Below are 18,396 nucleotides of genomic sequence, written 5' to 3' on the forward strand. Positions count from 1 at the left end.
CTTGCATATGTCTGATTCCGATTCCACTTGTTTCATGCTTTTAGCCCCCTTGAAGACCACATGGTCAGCACAAGGTACATTTTATCTTATCTTCTCTGGGTATTGATGGTCACGTGAATTTTCTAGTAACGGGTTCTCAAGGTTAAAAAGTGATAAGCTATTTAAGAGGGGTATGTACTTTGGGTATTGATGTTGTAGTCGGTTATAAATAAATGATATTAACTTGTTTTTATTATGAAATAGATAAATATGTGAACTTTTTTAGTATTTTAAAAGAGTAAATATGATATGATAACACTTCAAGAGGTAAAGACATGATTTGAATATTCAAATGAAGAAGCATCTTTAGTTTTAAGCATTCGATAGAGTAGTTGAAATTTTGAAATGACCGTAAAAAGACTTGAGTTTAAGCATTCGATGGAGTAGTTGAAATGACTGTTTTTCGGAATAAGACGACGACCACAAGTAAAATAATAAAGGGAAATATAAAGGCTTTGGGATATTTTTGGATTAAAAAACGAGCTCCTTGTAATAATATAGAATGGAATGGAATGGAATGATTGGTGTAAGTTTGAGTTGTAATTTGTGTTTGTTTTGTGCTCTAGCAATTTGCAAAAATCATATTTCGTACATTGGTGGGCTAATTTAACAAAATAAAATCAATCATAGGGTAAAGATACATGACAGACTAATCTTTTTTATTATTATTATTATGAGAACTAAGTGTGAGATAATTATCTGTTGGAATTTAATATCGAAAATTTTGTTACATCCAATTAACAAATGGAGACATCGTATAAAACTTCAAACTAATCATCAATCACTTGATATATAAAAAGCTTTGGGGGGTTACAGCTTGATCCGTTCCCACAGGAGGACCAATACAAGGGTCTGGTATCACCTCACAATAATATCAAAGAAATAATTTTTATATGTTATATAGTATATTTAATACTCATATTTTGTGTAAATAATACACGTATCCAGCTTCGAATGACAAACTCATATATACATCTCCAAAAGATTTAAACGTCATTTTAGTCCTTGTGGTTCAGGTTATTTTGGGAGTTTAGTTAAAGGTTTGAAACGTTATCATTTTAGTCCAAATAGTTTTAAACGATGCCATTTTAGTCCACTAGGTTATCTTCATCTATTTTTTGTTAATGAAAAGGGCAATTTGGTCTTTTTATATGTAATTCTGTTAATTAGAAGGGCGATTCAGTCATATAAATGATTGAATTGCCCTTCTCGTTAACAAAAAAATGGATGAAGTAAACCCAGTGGACTAAAATGGCAATGTTTGAAACTGTTTGGACTAAAATGACAACGTTTCAAACCTTTGGACTAAATTATCAAAATGGTCAAACGACATGGACTAAAATGACACCAATAACAAACTATGAGCCCATCGCTTGTTTTTGCAAAGTAGATATAACGATCATATATAGTAAAGTTTTGTAATGTGTTGGTGATTTTAGTGTCATCAATTCATTTAGATAATTGGGATTTACTTAATATCGATATGAGTTAAAAAGGGGTAGAGTGCACGCTCATTCAAAACTAATATAGTTCTCCAGCTTTGGGCAAAAGTGAGGTCAACTGGGTCGCTCGCACCCCTTTGGGGGGTCCAAGAAGTAGCGGCAAAAATCGATTAGCAGAGTTCAATATCCCAATTTAAATCGGAGATAATCAAACGCTAACACAAACTGAATTTGTAAATCCAAACGTTTTTAGAAACGACTTGAGGTATATAACGACCACAAGATCAGCCTTCTTCCCAATCAATACCGTCATCATCATCCTCTTCATCACCTGACAGCTCGGCTGCTTCAACATTCAAGTCCACCTTGAAAGTCTCGCCTGCAGATGGTCAAACAGGTCAGATTATATAATTCAGCTAAACCTATGTTGTCAAATGCGCAAAAAGCGCGCGACTAGGCGCCCGGGCGCAGCGAGGCGCACCAATAGCGCCTGGTGCCTAGGCGCAAAAATGGGTTTTTTTTTTGAAAAAAACGACCTGAGGCGCAAAAAAGGCGCACAAAAACTGACTGAGGCGCAGCGCAGCAGAAAAAAAAAACGAAACTGAACTGAGTACGAATAAAAACTGCCTCACGCTCGGAGCTGCATTCGTGTCCGCAGGTGCGGGCACGCATGAGTTCAACCAAACTCCAGCTCAGAAACTCATTATATATGTGGAATCTTATTTATTTTCAAAGCATAACATATTTTTTATATTTTTTTTATCTATGTGCGCTTTTCTTAAAAAAGCCCACGCTTTTTTTGCGCCTTGCGCCTAGGCTCCGGGCGAGGCCGATGCGCCTCGCCTGCGCCTTGCGTCTTTGACAACATAGAGCTAAACAGGGAATGAACCGAATGAATCCAAAAAGTGAAAATAGTTGAAGACTATTTTTCAATCCATACAACCTTCTAGATCATTTTATTCAAAAAACTATATATATTGCTACTGTGTTAGGATTGTTTTTGCGAACATAACTTTTACCTAACTTATGCAGATAACAACGTAACCTTATATACATAATCACACAACTTTTACAGGCATCACACCAAACGACTCAAAAAGATTATTTTTTTAAGTATAGTCATACCATCATCATCATCATCATCATACTCAGTAAATCCCACCAATAGCAAAGCTAAGGGAGGGTCTGAGGAGGGTAAGATGTAGACAGCCTTACCTCTACCCCGTAGAAATAAAGAGGCTGCTTCCAATGAGACCCCCGGCTCGATAGTAGTTTTGTATCAAGCCTTGGACATGAGGCACATAACACTCAGCAATCGGGACAAAGGCCGATTAGTGCATGTACCCCCTAGTCTTTCGGCTATCAACGCCACCACATGATACATGATTTTTCGTCCGCCACTTTTAATGTTATTTTCATGAAATTAGTAAAATAATGTTGTGTAATTTCACTTTTGCCCCCTGAGGGCCCACACATATATACATTATATGAGCACACCGCAAGTAGGGCGTTTTAAGTATAGTCATACTGTATTCAAATTAAGTAGAATAGAATGCTCGATTTTCATGGTATATTTTTAAAAATTGTAATTAAGTATGTAGAAGTTGCGTGCGTCTTAAAAATGGTGAAGCCTATGCAGTTAACATCGGTGATATATCGGTTATCGGTCCCATGTAAAATATCGGTGTCAAATATTGGTACCGATATCGGCAATATAAACCGATATTTGACCGATATAACCAATATATCACTAATTGTTAGTGTTAAATTGCTATATATATAGATTCTGCATGATATTAAAATTACCAATATCTCACTCAGATAACCTATATCTCAAATATCGACCCATATCCGATATTTTACTGCATTAACTGCATAGGGTGAAGCTAGATAAAATGTCAACAATTAAGACTTTTCCTTTTTTGCCCAAATTTTCCAGCTATTTACAGAATTGCCACTGCCTCCATCCTCGTCACCCATTTGTTTTGATCAAGAGTCAAATTTCGCACCATTCTTATTTTCCTATTTGATCAGGGGGTCCTACAAATACACACACACACACACACACAAATTACCTGCAGTGGGAGTGTCTTCCCATTCAACATCTTCTCCATCATCATCACGTTGTCGTTTTCTAGAACTTGACGGGTCAACATCTGTTAAGATGCTATTGGCTGACAGATCTTGCTCCCTCTTGGTGGCTTCCTCTTGTTCTTTTTGCCTCTGAAGTATAGCAGCATAATATGCTTTCACGTACTCATCCTACAAGAGAGATCAATGAGCATACGAGTAAGATTGTAAGGGCAAAACCAGAAGTGGTTAGATGGCCAGGTAGGTTGACTAGTCAAACTAGATTGGCTTTTAACGGGTCATTTATGAGTACGGGTCGGGTTGACAAAAATTGACCTGTCGCGCGTTGCGGCGGTGTCGAAACATAAAGTAACCCGAATTTATATCGTCAAACATTTGACCTGACTCGTTTCCGAACAAAATTTAGGACAAAACGTAGACCAACTGAAAATGGACATAAAAATACGCATGAAAACGTATTAGATTTGACCTGAATCATTATCGAGAAAAATTTACTTTAAATATTTAACCTGACGCATTGCGGTGGTGCTGAAACGTAAAGTAACTCGAATTTATACCGCCTAGTGAAACCGTATTATTTATGACCCGACTCGTTTCCTAACAAAATTTATGTCGACACGTAGACCAACCGAAAACGAACATAAAAATAAGCACGCACCCTCAAATATAATAAAGTGCAAGGGTAAATAACTAAAACTGACTCGTTTCCTAACAAAACTTATGTCAACACGTAGACCAACCGAAAACGAACATAAAAATAAGCATGAACCCTCAAATATAATAAAGTAAATAATTAAAACTGAAAAAGAAACCTATATTAAGTTGAGGAGCTATACATGTCACTAGTCATTACCAAAGTTAAGAGTCCATATGATACATTTATTAAAAATCAGGGGGTGTAAATACAAATTATGCACTAAAAGACAAAAAACCTTGATGCACTAAAAAGTGTTAATATCATTATTGTAAATTTTACAAAGAAAAACAATTAAAAAAAGTGGTTATTTTGTTATATATATAATAATAATGTCAGTTAGGATTGCAAGAATCAAAATTATTACAACCATACAAATCTTTGGATAAATTTTTTTTGAAGATTGTATATATTAATACCACACTTTGAACTGTCAACTTGTTTAAGACGTTCACCTTTTAGCTCATTTTTTTGTTCAACCCATTGGAGATAAAAGACAACCCCAGTCGACCGTTTTTTATGTAAATGGGTAACAATTTCCACCTCCACGCAGAACATACAAATAGGGGTGCAAACGAGCCGAGCCACTCGAGATCAGCTCAAAAAAAAAGCTTGAACAAGCCGAGCTTAAACGAGCTCCCAAGCCTAAAAACAATCTTGTTCAGTAAACGAGTCCGATCCCAAGCTTCGCTTGTCAAGCTCGAGCCGACTCGCGAACCTAAACGAGCCTACTATTTATATAATTTTTTATTAATATATTAAATATACATTTAAATAATAATTAATATTAATATTTATATAATTATGAAAAAAATAACTAAATTATATATAAAATAACCGTTATAATTAATATAAACAAATTAGTTAATATATAATAATCGAACCGAACCTGAGCTGAGCTCGAGCTTGAAAAAGTACCTACGAGCCGAGCTCGAGCTTGAAAAACTACCTAAGAGCCGAGCTCGAGCTTTGGAAACAAAGCTCGAATCAAGCCGAGCTATGGTTTTCATAAGTTAAACAAGCTTGAGCCTAGTCGAGCTCAAGCTCGGCTCGGCTCGTTTCCACCCGTACAGTATACAAGCACTGAGCTCGTCTAGGATCGTTTGCACCCCTACAGTATACAAGAACGGTAAAAGGATTATAAAACTGATTGTTTAACTAACCTGAAGATTCTTTGCATCGTCCTCTTGGCTTATCAACTTCTTCTCATCTTTCATATCCATGGATGCTGAAGTTCCCTCCATGTTCGATTCTTGTTTTACAACCCCGCGTTGCTCATTTGTAAGATTCATCCCTTCTTTAATCATCCATGGAGGCAGAACTTTCATCGGTGCGTTTTCAGATTTTATTTCTCCTTTCTCCTCGACACCAGAGAAAGCCACTTCAACCTGTAAATGTATTGTATACCGATTTTTCATTAAGGAATGATTCTTGATAATGTCGGTTACTATGTTTTTAGTTTTATAGAAGAGTGTTTTGATTAAACTTTGACATCAGATATGCCCGCGGGTCAAGAAATGATTCAAGGTTCTAAACATTGTAGCACAAACCGTGAGATTGCATGTATATTATATAGGGTAGGAGTTGGCTACAAAGTCCAAAACTCTTAAAAAGTGTAGGGTAAATTGCATTTTATGTCCTTTAAGTTTTATCAAATTTTCAGACGTTGTCCTTTAACTAACAAAATTACAATGGATGTCCTTTATGTTTTAGATTCTTTACAACAGATGTTCTTTATGTTTTAATTTCTTTACCGCCTATGTCCTTATTTTTGTAATCTTTTTTAGGGAGAAAGGACACCGCCTGTAAAAAAAATTAGAACATAAAGGACATCCACTGTAATTTCGTTAGTTAAAAGACAGTGCCTGAAATGTTGCTGAAACTTAAAGGACGTAAAATGCAATTTACCCAAAAGTGTAAGAAGTCTATGCAGAAATTGTGTTTCAAATATTAGACATGGTGTTAGATTCTTCTGTCATGGTATTACATCGAAAAACACAAAACGTAACAAATTAAAACACAATGGAATGTATCATAAGCATGAAAATTAAAACACACTCGCAAGAAAATTAATCAGTGTGTTTTAGATTTCATGCCTAAAAAACATTTAATTGTGTTTTAAATTGTTACTCTTGGTGTTTTTCTATATAACATCATGGCAAAAGAATCTAAAACATTATGCATAAATTTAAAACACAATGCCTACATAGACTTCTCACACCTTAAATATATATAGGGGAGGGTTATCTTGAGAACGCTAAATATTGTGAGAACAGTGAAAGCGACAAAAAAACTGTGAATACTTGGTCAAATTCAAAAAACAAATTACACTTACCATTATTATTCGAATACAAAAGAAGAAATTAAATTTACACGTTTAAAGTTACATGTATTTGTATTGTAAATAAAGAAAATTTACACATGTGTAAATTTGTTGTATTTACAAGTGTAAAAATTATTAAGAGTGATTCTGAGAGGAAAGATGAATCATTTAAATACTAAATTCTTTTTTTTATGTTGTATTTTAATTACAATGAGGTTTGTATTAAAAAAATATATTTTTATTGGTTTTTTATTCATTCTCGAGATAACTCTCCCCTATACACACACACACACACACATATTTTGCACATATACATGTGTGAAGAGAGAGAGGGAGCGAGAGAAACAGGCACCTTTGTCTCTCCAAGAAATGGCATAGGGGTTCCTCCCTGTCCCGATCTATTAGAATCATTGCCAGTCGGATCAGAACTAGATGCACGCGCAACCACACTTGCTCTAAGTTCCCATGCTTGAAGAGTTCCGTAATCAGGGGCTTCTAAGTCTTTTACTCTGCTAAGCTGATCTGTCAAAGGTTTAAGTTCTGCCTGCATTTTTATCATCAATCAATTTTTTAATACATCAAAAAAAAAAAAAATAAAGATGGAGAACATAAATGTAACTACTAAATTGATTGTGTGTAACTATACTGTTGCTATTTAAAATATTAACTAAAATAAGACATACATAAGTAAAGGATGGTTTGTGAAATGAAATCTTTTAAATATTTTAATGAGTAAACTTCCGTTTTGCTCCCTGTGGTTTGGTCACTTTAACGGTTTTGCCCCAAACCTTTAAAAATAGCCATTTTACTCCCTGATGTTTTGATTTTTTTGCCAGTTTGCTCCACGTGCTTAACTCCATCCATAATCTTTGTTAACTTAAATGACATTTTGGTAATTTTAAGATAAAAGTAAGGGCATTTTGGTAATTTGTATTTATTTTGTATTTAAATATATTACTACTCAAATCTCCAACAAAAGACAGCCATATCATCTCCTCCAAACCCACCTGCAACTCCATCTCTCTCCTCACTCTTCTCTCTCTCAACATACATGTTAATCTTCATTCTCCATCACCATAAACCAACACCTCCACAACCATCATACACCATCACAACCGTAACCATTATGCACCATCACCACCATAAACCACCTCCACACATTCCAAACCCTAACACCACTACGGCACCGCCCCATCACCTCTGAGCACCACCATTACACCACCTCTGCCATTCAACTCTCGATAAGAACCGTCACCTCCGAGCACCACCATCGAAATCACCTACACCAAACCCCATCTACTTCGAACCAACCCCTCAACTCTCGTTAAGAACCTTCATCGCCATCGTATTTGAAACCCTAATCGAACGGCTAGGGTTTGAACGTTTAGATCCGAACGTTTACATCGGAGAATCGCCAGAGCCGCCGGAGTTCTTACTCCTCCCGCCGGAAAAAAACAGTTAAATCGCACACCAGTAATGTTTCAATACATCATTGAGTTTGGTTTCCTCGGGATCAAAACCCCTCTCATAATTTCATTGAACGTCAACCGTGGTGTTTGAATTTATTGATTAAAGGGATAGGGTTTCCGGTTTGGGTTTGTTTGAGGAAGATGAATATTTTGGTTAATAAGAAACAGAAAATTAAGTGGTGGAGGATGGTGGTGATGGCAGGTGGTGATGAAGCTGGGTGAGAGGAAAAAAAAGGTGATGGAGTAAAATGGCTATTTTTAAAGGTTTGGGGAAAACCGTTAAAGTGACCAAACCACAGGGAGCAAAACGGAAGTTCACTCTATTTTAATTTATCCATATATGGTTTTGCTGCTGTCGTATTAAACTGATTATTTGACTCCTAAATTGGATAACTAGAAGGAGATGGATCAACATTCTATCAACGTTTCAGCCAACAATCCACCATGTTTCAACCAACAATCCATCAAATGATTCGTAACTTAATTAATTTAGAGTAAAATGCCATTTTCGTTCCTGAGGTTTGGCCAGTTTTGCAACTTTTGTCCAAAGGTTTGTTTTTCCGCATCCGGATCCAGAAGGTTTGAAATCTTGCCATTTTCATCCGACTCGTTAACTCCATCCATATGTTGACGTTAAGTCAGCGGTATTTACATCTTTTTTATATTTTTAGTGTGTGATATATACACACACACATATATATATATATAAACAAAACACAGGTAAAATGACGGAAATATCCATGACTTAACGTTAGAAAATGGATGAAGCTAACGAGTCGGATGAAAATGGCAAGATTTTAAACCTTTTGGATCCCGTCATCCTGATACGGAAAAACAAACCTTCGGACGAAAGTCGCAAAATGACCAAACATCAGGGACAAAAATGGCATTTTACTCATTATTTGAACTTATATAATAGAAAAGATCCAGCACAATGATCTATTATGGGTAAAATCCATTCGAATCATTTTTTATGATCAAACTTCCATTATTATAATAAAAAGTACCTCCATTTTTTGAAGCAAATCCCTTAATTTCTCACGACGTCGTCTTCTTGCGTTATCATCACCGTCTCCAATATCTTGAGAAGCTAACTTGTCGCTCTCTGCAACCAACTCCGTGTTGCAACTTTCACAATGAAACGAATCATCTTCAAATGAGATCAATCGGATAGCATCCAACGCATTATATCTGTGACAATTACAAGAAAAAATACTTGACTTTGATTGATCATGCATCCTTTAAATATAGAAATAAACCAATAAAGACTAAACCTTTTCCCACATTTTGGGCATACGTATTCCTGGACAGTGTTCTTGTTGTCGAGTTCATCTTTCAACTTTTTCTTCATTCGCTGCATTCTATACCTCACTACATCATGTATCTGCAAAAAGTGGGCACGATAGATGAGTTTCGGAAATATTTGAAGATAAAAGTTGATCAACTGAGTCTTTTATAGTTTTATAGATAACTAGAATTGTGAAAACTGAAAAATCAGTATCAGGTATTTTATTCATCTGCTAGCATTCTTATTGTTGCATAGAGAAAAATAGAAATAACATGCATAATTTTATCGTTACTATTATTATACATTAACAAATGATGTAGCTTCTTAGGAATAGTGTGGTGGTGCTAACATGCACCGCCACATGTCATATTCTCATTAGTCCCTGATTTCATTGCAATCTCAGATTTTTCCGGTCAGGTTTTCTTTGCCAATTTGAGTTGTTTCCGTTGCGTTTTTGTGTCCGTTGCGCCCGCAACGCGGGTTTTGCCCCCACTTTATTAAAACTTTAGAATATATCACTTTGACACGCTCGACTTTATAATACGTGTCGGTATAAGTTCGAGTTTGTCTACACTCTACACTTTATGCCGGGTCGCAGTATAAGTTTGTGTTTGTCTTTGCCTGCATTTTAAGTCACGTGACGGTATAAATTCACATTTTTTCTTTAAGATTTTTACCGGTTTTGCCTGCATATAGTGATAAACTTAGTGATGATCAGATTTGTCCAAAAGCTAGAAAATGTGTACACATTAACTAGCTTTCATAATGAAACTCCAACTGGGATAAGAACAAAAACGCCAGGTGAATGTAGTGTTTTAGAGGGAGGAGAGAGAGAGAGAGCTATGCAGTTAATATCGCCAATATATCGGTCCCCTGGCGAGATATCGGTGCAAAATATCGTTACCGATATTATCGGCAATATTGACCATTATATCACCGATTCCTTATATCAGTATATCTTTCCTCTTAGATCTACCATTCGTCTTTCTTCTTATTGCTTGCTACTATTAGTGTTTTAAGTCTTAATTGTTAAATGTTAGTCTTTTAAGTCTTAATCGGTTCCTACTTGCTACAATTGTTAGTGTTTTGCAAGTTGCAAAAGGTTAATTTGTTAATGGTAAGAGAGTATACTGAATTGCTAGTGTTAAATTGCTATATATATAAATTATGCATGATATAAAAATTACCGATATCCCACTGCGATAACCTATATCTCAAATGTCGGTCCTTGACCTATATCCGATATTTTGCCGCATTAACTGCTTAGATATTTATGGAATATTAATAATTTTAAATACATAATGTACTTTTTTTGTTTTTTCCTCTAAATGCCTATGTTGTCAAAGACGCAAGGCGCAGGCGAGGCGCATCGGCCTCGCCCGGAGCCTAGGCGCAAGGCGCAAAAAAAGCGCGGGCTTTTTTAAGAAAAGCGCACATAGAGAAAAAAATATATAAAATATGTTATGCTTTGAAAATAAATAAGATTCCACATATAAAATTAAAAAAACTATTATATGTCATTTAAGATCATGTAGCTAATAGTTGGTAGCAAAAGTTTAGGACTTATATGTTGTGAGTTTCTGAGCTGGAATTTGGTTGAACTCCTGCCCGCCCGTCCTGCGGACACGAATGCAGCTCCGAAAACCCGAGCCCGCGTGAGGCAGGTTTTTGCACGCACTCAGTTTCGGTTTTTTTGTGCGTGCGTTTTGTTTTCTGCTTATGTGCTGCGCCTCAGCACTCGTTTTTGCGCCTAGGCGCGCGCCTTTTTGCGCCTCAGCAGCGTTTTTTTCAAAAAAACCCATTTTGCGCCTAGGCTGCCACCAGGCGCTATAGGTGCGCCTCGCTGCGCCCGAGAGCCTAGACGCGCGCTTTTTGCGCTTTTGACAACATAGCTAAATGCACTTTTTGTATCTCAGGAAAGATAGTTCTTAGAGGGAGGAGAGAGTGAGCCTGTGAGTGAGAGAGAGAGAGAGAGAGAGAGAGAGAGAGAGAGACCTGTGCATAGTCGAGACAACAATAAGAGTGAGTGTGCAGCTTAATCTTCTCTTCTCCATCTCTTCCAGGAAGATTATCAGCAGTGGCAGCAACTGCAGCGCTATATGCTTTTGCACCCTTGGCCGTCTGTAATAGATATAAATGAAATATATAAAAATCAACATATTTCCTTAATAAAATCAAATAAGAAGGATTATGTACATTCCTACATAGATAAAATTTATGAATTTGAAACAACTAACCTCTTTCCTATGATCCCTTGTCACTAGCTTTTCTTCTTCAAAAAACCGCAAAGTTCTCCGAAGTTGTTTTAAGTGCAGCTTCAAATCTTTTGCTAAATCTTCTTCACGCACCCATTGTCGTCTACGATAACGGAACAAATTGCACAATCATAACAAAAGGAAATATAAGAAAACTATTTAAAGATTGCTAACATGATTGCATGTTTAAATTAATTTAAAATTAAAAAAAATAAAGATTCTTTCCTGCATGCTTCAAATCATGTATTCGATTTGTGAAATTAACTTAATTGTATTTAGTTCATAGGACCAATATTAATTTAGTATAGCAATTAATACGGTTATCAAATCTGATCAGTTACCAACTTCTAATGTCTTCATCACATGTAATATAAAATCTTACATCCGCCTCGTCATTTAGAAGAATGATGTATTCATATTGTTTTATTTCAACGCTTCGAATGCGACATGTATTGATCTTTGGGTGCCTAATGGTACAAAGAGGGTAGGAAAAATCCAAACACGACCTTGTGGGAGTTGACAAATATTTCATATTAATTTAATGTATTGGAAAGCCGTCGTAAAAGTAAAACATAAAGGAAATAGTGTTATCAAACTGCAATGCCGAACAAACTAAGTCATAAAAATCTAATCAATATACCGACAATTAGCTATTGTGGTTATCTGTTCACAAATTAGACTTCTTCAATGTTACAACTGAGTAGTTAACAACACAAAAGCAAGCCCAATGAACAAACATTTTAAAGCAAATAGAGTTTATGCTACGCCGTGAGGACTGTTATATGCAGCCAACTGTTCCGTTGAAACTAAAGCCTATGTACACTGATTAGATGCTCCATCTCTTATGACAAATGCTTCATTTATGGCAAAAGAAAACACAGATTTCTAACTCCATTTAAAATAAAAATTCTTGGATACCCAAAGTATGAAAAGGGCAAAAGGCTACATAAGAATCACACAAAGTGGTAATAAGTGCCATTTGCAGTTTTGCATTCCTCTTGAAGAAGTGTTATCCAAAGCTGCCCTTTATAACTATCTTAAAATAAAAATAAAAAGGATAAGAATTCCCGTATCAGCTTTTCATCACTTCCAAAATGGTAAACCTATTTACATAGCTGCCAGCCCTAATTGAATAGAATAGGATTCGGAATAGATAGGAAATCATATAACATATAAAATCTATGAAAAGGTCATCCTGGATCCTGTATAGAGGAGTCCGGTAAACCAATAAATGATGTAGACAATTCGTCATGTACAGCGTGTGATTAATCGGTTTATACTTTTTAGGTATAGATCAGTAATCGCTTTCATGGTTGTAAAAATCCCGACTAGCCTCCGATTAATCGCTAGTCGGAGGTTCACCGATTAATTTTTATCTCGGCCAATTAATCAATAGGCGGTCAACAGTGGTTAAATCCAATCCTAATTGGCCAAAAATCGATGACTGCCTACTGTCTAGCGATTCCGGCCAAATTTCGGTCAAATTGTTGACCAAAACCCGTAAATTCTGGCAATCATTCCTATCTACTTGAAGATATGGGCCAATAAAGGTGTTAAAAACATGTCTACTTAAAAATTTAAAAATAAAAAAATGTGTGCATACTGTATACACATATAAAACTGAAAATTATATATAAAATCTCAATTATTAATCCCGCTTAATCACTAGTCGGTACCCTACCAACCGACTAGCGCCTAGCGCCTAGCGATTCTTACAACATTGACCGCTTTCTAGTGCTTTGACTGAATATGCAATAACTTACTCATCAAATCAGAACTTCGTAACAAATGATTGTATGATTATCACTACTTCAACATCCAAACAGCATCTCCTATGGCCTGTTTTTACTAATTCTAACTCTTAACTCCAATAATGTCCCTTAAAAACCCTAACTATAATTGAAAATTGCTGTATTAATACGTTTAGAAGAGGAAAAACAACCTTGTGAGAGCGTCAAGAACAACAACAGCAATGCCTCTGTTATCACTCCTCCCTGATTTCGGTTGATTATCTCCTTTCGCTGTTATATCATCGTAAAAAGCCCTAGCCGCCAACTTCACCAATCTACAAACATCAATTGTTATCATTATTAATAATTAAACACAAATTCATGTATGTAAGCATAAGAATTTGTTAAGAATTAGGGATTTTACTTGTTGAATGGCTCGATACTCATGTTTTAGCTAGGGTTTGAGGATTTAGCCGTTGAATTTGGTGGATTCAAAAGCGAATGAGTGAATTCGGGTACCGATCGATCTGGCGATTCGCCACTGAAAGGAAGAAAGAAGGAATCGAACGGAAACTAATGCATTCTTTTGAGAAAATTGAGAGGTTTATCCCTATTTAAAGCGGATCAATGGGCCGAACTTGCTTTGGGTTTTGACCCGTGAAAAGTCAATCGACCCGACCCGACGTCCCGACCCGACCCGAACTCTTCCTTTTATGGATATCCGGAAAATAATAATTAAAAAAAAACTAAATAACTATTTTGTAACGACAAATTTGAATTACTGACGAACAACTGGAGTATCATCATGTCATCAACAGAACCACCCGATCATATCCATCTCCACTAGGCAATAATGTTTATACACAAATTTAGAAGGAAACCTAATAAATCTTGGAAAAACCCCCTTGTGGGAATTAAATCCAGGACCTAATGATTCCTAAGGGTCTGTTTGTTTACCTCTTAATAGAGCTCTTAATGGTTCAGACCTCTTACTGGTTCAACACTTAATGGTTCAGATTGTTTGTTTCGCGAGTAAATGTCTGAATGGTTCAGACATTTGCCTCTGAATGGTTAAGTTTTATACAGAGTCTGAATGGTTAAGACCTCTAATCTGAATTGGTCAGACATCTATATATATAATATATGAACAAGATGTGGGACACGTGTCAAGTGATGGTGCAACCAGAATGGATTTTTGGAGGGAAAAATGTGAGAATCCTTATGTTTTCGCACGGGATCCGAATGGAGATAACCATACCCGCATATTTTGACCCGGGTATATAATGAACAAAAAAACCCTAAACATTCAGAACCTTAATCTTCCAGCCTCCATCGATCGCCGTTCTTCTCCAATCGATGAACTAATCAGGTACGCATTCAGATTACAATAACAATCAAAATGATATTGATTAGGTGAGGTTTTTTGTGTACTCATATCTGAAAACCGTATGAAGCAATCGAATCATATTTATGATTCACAAACCCTAAACTCTACTATGCCGCTTCAGATCATATCGCCTTTTCATCAATTGCTCTCGCATCTTAGTTCTTAATCTATTGTTTTCTCTATATCTATCAATTCGATGTGTAAGGCCTACCAAAGTGAAAAATGATTTTGGTATGGACAATCAAATTGATGTTTGTAAGTTTATCAGTTAATTGATTTTGCTTAGTTGCGTTGTTTAAATTTTATCAATTTTATGTTTTTTTTTGTATCTTAGTTCCAGTTCATTAAGCAGAGATGTTCTTCTGTTGGTCTTAAATAATGATGCCAGAGGTTCTAATGAAGATAATGATCAACATGTTTTCGAAGCTGAGGTTTTTTTTTGCAATGAAATTCCCTTAAAATTGTTTATCAGTTTACTTTTAGCATTGCGATAGCTTTATTATTTCTTATCATAAATTAATTTATGTTGTTGTATTATATGTACAGGGATATGCAGTTTAATGATTATGTCGGCTGGCTTAGATTTGTGTTTCCACCTTTGATTTCTGGTGAAACATGACTTTTGCTTTGGTTTTTTCATACGGATCATATTTTTGTTTCAATATGGTTGAGTTGAAGTTTCTCTTTTATCTTTATATGATCTTTATTTACAGAGTGATGAAGAAGCAGGGTGTGAAGGGGCAAATGGCTTGGGTATGGAGCTTTATGTGTCAATTTGAATGCATATATTTCTTAATATGTAGTGACATTTGCAGCATTTTATATATTGTGTATATGATTTCTGGTTTGAAACTTGTGAGAAGCTTAGGTAACTAATTTTAATGCATATATTTTTGTGAAAATGGGAGCCCTAAACAATAAAAATTCATCTTATTTCCCCTATGTAATAGGGCAATTCAGCGGACGCTTCTTTGACAATGAACCACCAAGGAAGACACTTTTTGTACGACAATAATGAAGTGGAGCTTGAAAAGCGAAGAAAGGGGACCAGTACAGCTTGGGTTCAAGTAAGACACCTTTTTTTTTCTTCATCTTTGATGAGCGCGTATGTTTTATATTGTAGTTGATACTAATACGATATAATTTGGTGGCAAAAGTTAACATCACAGTGAGGACTTCTAACTTTGGTGAGATGCATCAAGAACTGATATGGATCCCAAAGAGTCATCAGCAGGATGGGCCCGCACCATATGCTGCTAGAGATAATGATAATTTCATATCTTTTGTAACTGAATTTTTTGTGCAATCATCTAGAGGTCACAGATAAAGACCAAGCTGCTGCACGCTTGATGGTTATCATTGATTCATTTTTAGATTATTGCAGGTTTTATTGTTTACTAGGGAGGTGTATAGAAGGTTGTGATCTCAGCTTCAAGTGTAAATGCTCTCATGTTTGTCATGGGTGTAAATGAAAGGTTACAAATATGATACAAGTATTGTGTCTATGCTAGCTGCAACACTAATTCTCTTGCTCTATTAGCAAAGGTTAGATCCATTAGCAAAGGTTGGATTTGTTACTTGCAGCAAAGGTGGGAAATTTTAAGATTTGGAATATATTGTCAAAACTTTAAATTTAAACTTGAGAGCTAAAGAATGAAGCCCTTAACATGTTTTGCTTACAAAATATAAGTGACAATGTAGAACCATAACACTTAAAACCGAATAACATGTAATAGTTTTTTTTAACATTTTGCACCTTGCATGTGCTCGGCCAGAGAGTTATGTGCTTCTTGAGTTCTTTTTGAAGTACTGTTTTTGAAGAAGTGCTTTATTTTCAAAAAGAAAAAAACAAACAGGGATATTGTCATTCTTAACTGTCAACTGTTGTAACTCAAACATATAGCTAAACATATAGCTGCTCTTTGTTTAAACAATACAAGTTTTGTTAAATAGCTGTTTTGTTGTTTCTGATTGTAGGTTACTCTTTTCTGACAATTACTATTGATGGAAGCAAACAACTCAAATACCATGTCATACCGTCAGGCGAGCTTCTTGTGCATAAATTTACGGAATTACGAGCTCCTGAACTTGATTCCCTCTACTCAACAATTGCTAGCCTGCTAGCCGGCTGAATAACGATTTCAGATCTCAGAGAAATAAGAGGAGATAACTACTGGTTTTCACAACCGGGCTTCAAAAACTAGATTTAGAGATAAGCAAAAAGTGGGATTTTTTAACCAAACAAATAGTGATGGAAATATAGATAAAAATGTTAACCAGGCTCCTGCTCTTCACATTAGGCACAAAAAGGAGCTTAACAAGAATCTTGATAGTGGTTTTTGCATGTCTGGTGATGGGACAAAGAGGCTTTGAAGACATGTTTGGCATGCAAAACGTTTTACAATGATTAAGCTTTGGGGTTTCCACCTTCCTTTTGGTTTTTATGGCAGGTAATGTCTAATCTATTGGCTAAATATACACACATGATACAAGTATATTATTTCAATAATAATCTGGTTTTTTACAAAAGAGGTTTTTTTCAGACTCACTACTATCTACTATCTGATTCAACAGGTAATGAACTGCAATTTTTTTATATCCTTATAGTGTTGTTGGAACTCATTCCCATACAGCCATGTTAGATAAATTAGGAGTAGCGAGTTACGGAGTAGGAGGATTTGAAGCAGAGCCAACAATGCATGGACAGGTATAATTGTATAATTCATTAAAAATTATCAAACTTATATGGACTTTGTTTTTGCATGATCAATACTTGTGCTTTTAAGATTTGTCCCCATGTTTCGTTATAGAGTTAGGTACTTAATCACTCATAAAAGGGGCTTTTCACTAAATTATATAATGTAAAAAGGTTTAATTACGTAGAAATGAAAGATCTTTTTGGTTGAAAGAAAAAGTCAAGCACTTTGTTTTTATGTTTAAAAGGATAAGGAATTAAATCATATGTAAAAAATAAAGTCTATGAGCATATGTGAAGATTTAGTGACACTTTATAGTGTTCTTTAATAACTATAATTACTCATTTAAATTCAAATTCGAAACACTCTACTAAACTGTTTTATTCTAGACTCATTTTTAAACTTGATTGCCTTATAGTTTATATCTATATCACTTCAATCCCCTTGGTTTTCTGCATCCAAATTTATACCCATCAAATTACCAAATTATGATATATCCTTTTCTTTGAAAGATTGTATTTTTACTTGTATATGTTTTTGAATTATTAATATAATTTTCAGGAGTTGGTTCTTCTTCACAAGGAGTGATGGATGTCCGTTGTGGCTATGGATATGTTGCCATGGAGAGGAGTTTCAAGTACAGATGAATTAAAATTTTTTTACTCTACTTAATTAGGGGTGAGCTATTTAATGTTCTTACGCGCTAGAACTTTGGAACAGAACTGATATGTTAAAGGATTGGTTATCGGTTCTTTTGCAATTCATGCTTCATCGGGTTTGGTCCGGTTCCAGTCAAAACCAACGATGACCACCATAACCCCTTGTAACCGTTTTAAGTTTTAAAACAAAATTAAAAAAAACGCTAGATATTTTAGCATACATATTTTTGGGGTGTTACAACATTTGTTTATTTAGCTGCTATACAAGTCAATAAAAAATTTTGCAAGAATCAAATCCAGGTGTCAGCTATGGTTCTATCTTG

The 18,396-nt window shown here is 35.4% G+C and overlaps 1 protein-coding gene across 1 annotated transcript; it reads right to left on the reverse strand.

The window, feature by feature from the left end:
• Window positions 1-1,523: 1,523 nt before the first annotated feature.
• Window positions 1,524-13,883, reverse strand: LOC110926965 (transcription initiation factor IIE subunit alpha). Its single transcript, XM_022170585.2, has 10 exons — window positions 13,756-13,883; window positions 13,544-13,666; window positions 11,584-11,704; window positions 11,342-11,467; window positions 9,333-9,442; window positions 9,066-9,249; window positions 6,942-7,133; window positions 5,430-5,654; window positions 3,557-3,743; window positions 1,524-1,860 (listed from the first exon to the last, which is right to left on the reverse strand). The coding sequence occupies exons 1-10, from the start codon at window positions 13,776-13,778 to the stop codon at window positions 1,766-1,768; spliced, it is 1,386 nt and encodes a 461-aa protein (XP_022026277.1). The 5' UTR covers window positions 13,779-13,883; the 3' UTR covers window positions 1,524-1,765.
• Between the last annotated feature and the right edge of the window lie 4,513 nt (window positions 13,884-18,396).

Source organism: Helianthus annuus, chromosome 2 (genome assembly GCF_002127325.2).
Source record: "Helianthus annuus cultivar XRQ/B chromosome 2, HanXRQr2.0-SUNRISE, whole genome shotgun sequence".
Lineage (NCBI taxonomy): Eukaryota > Viridiplantae > Streptophyta > Magnoliopsida > Asterales > Asteraceae > Helianthus > Helianthus annuus.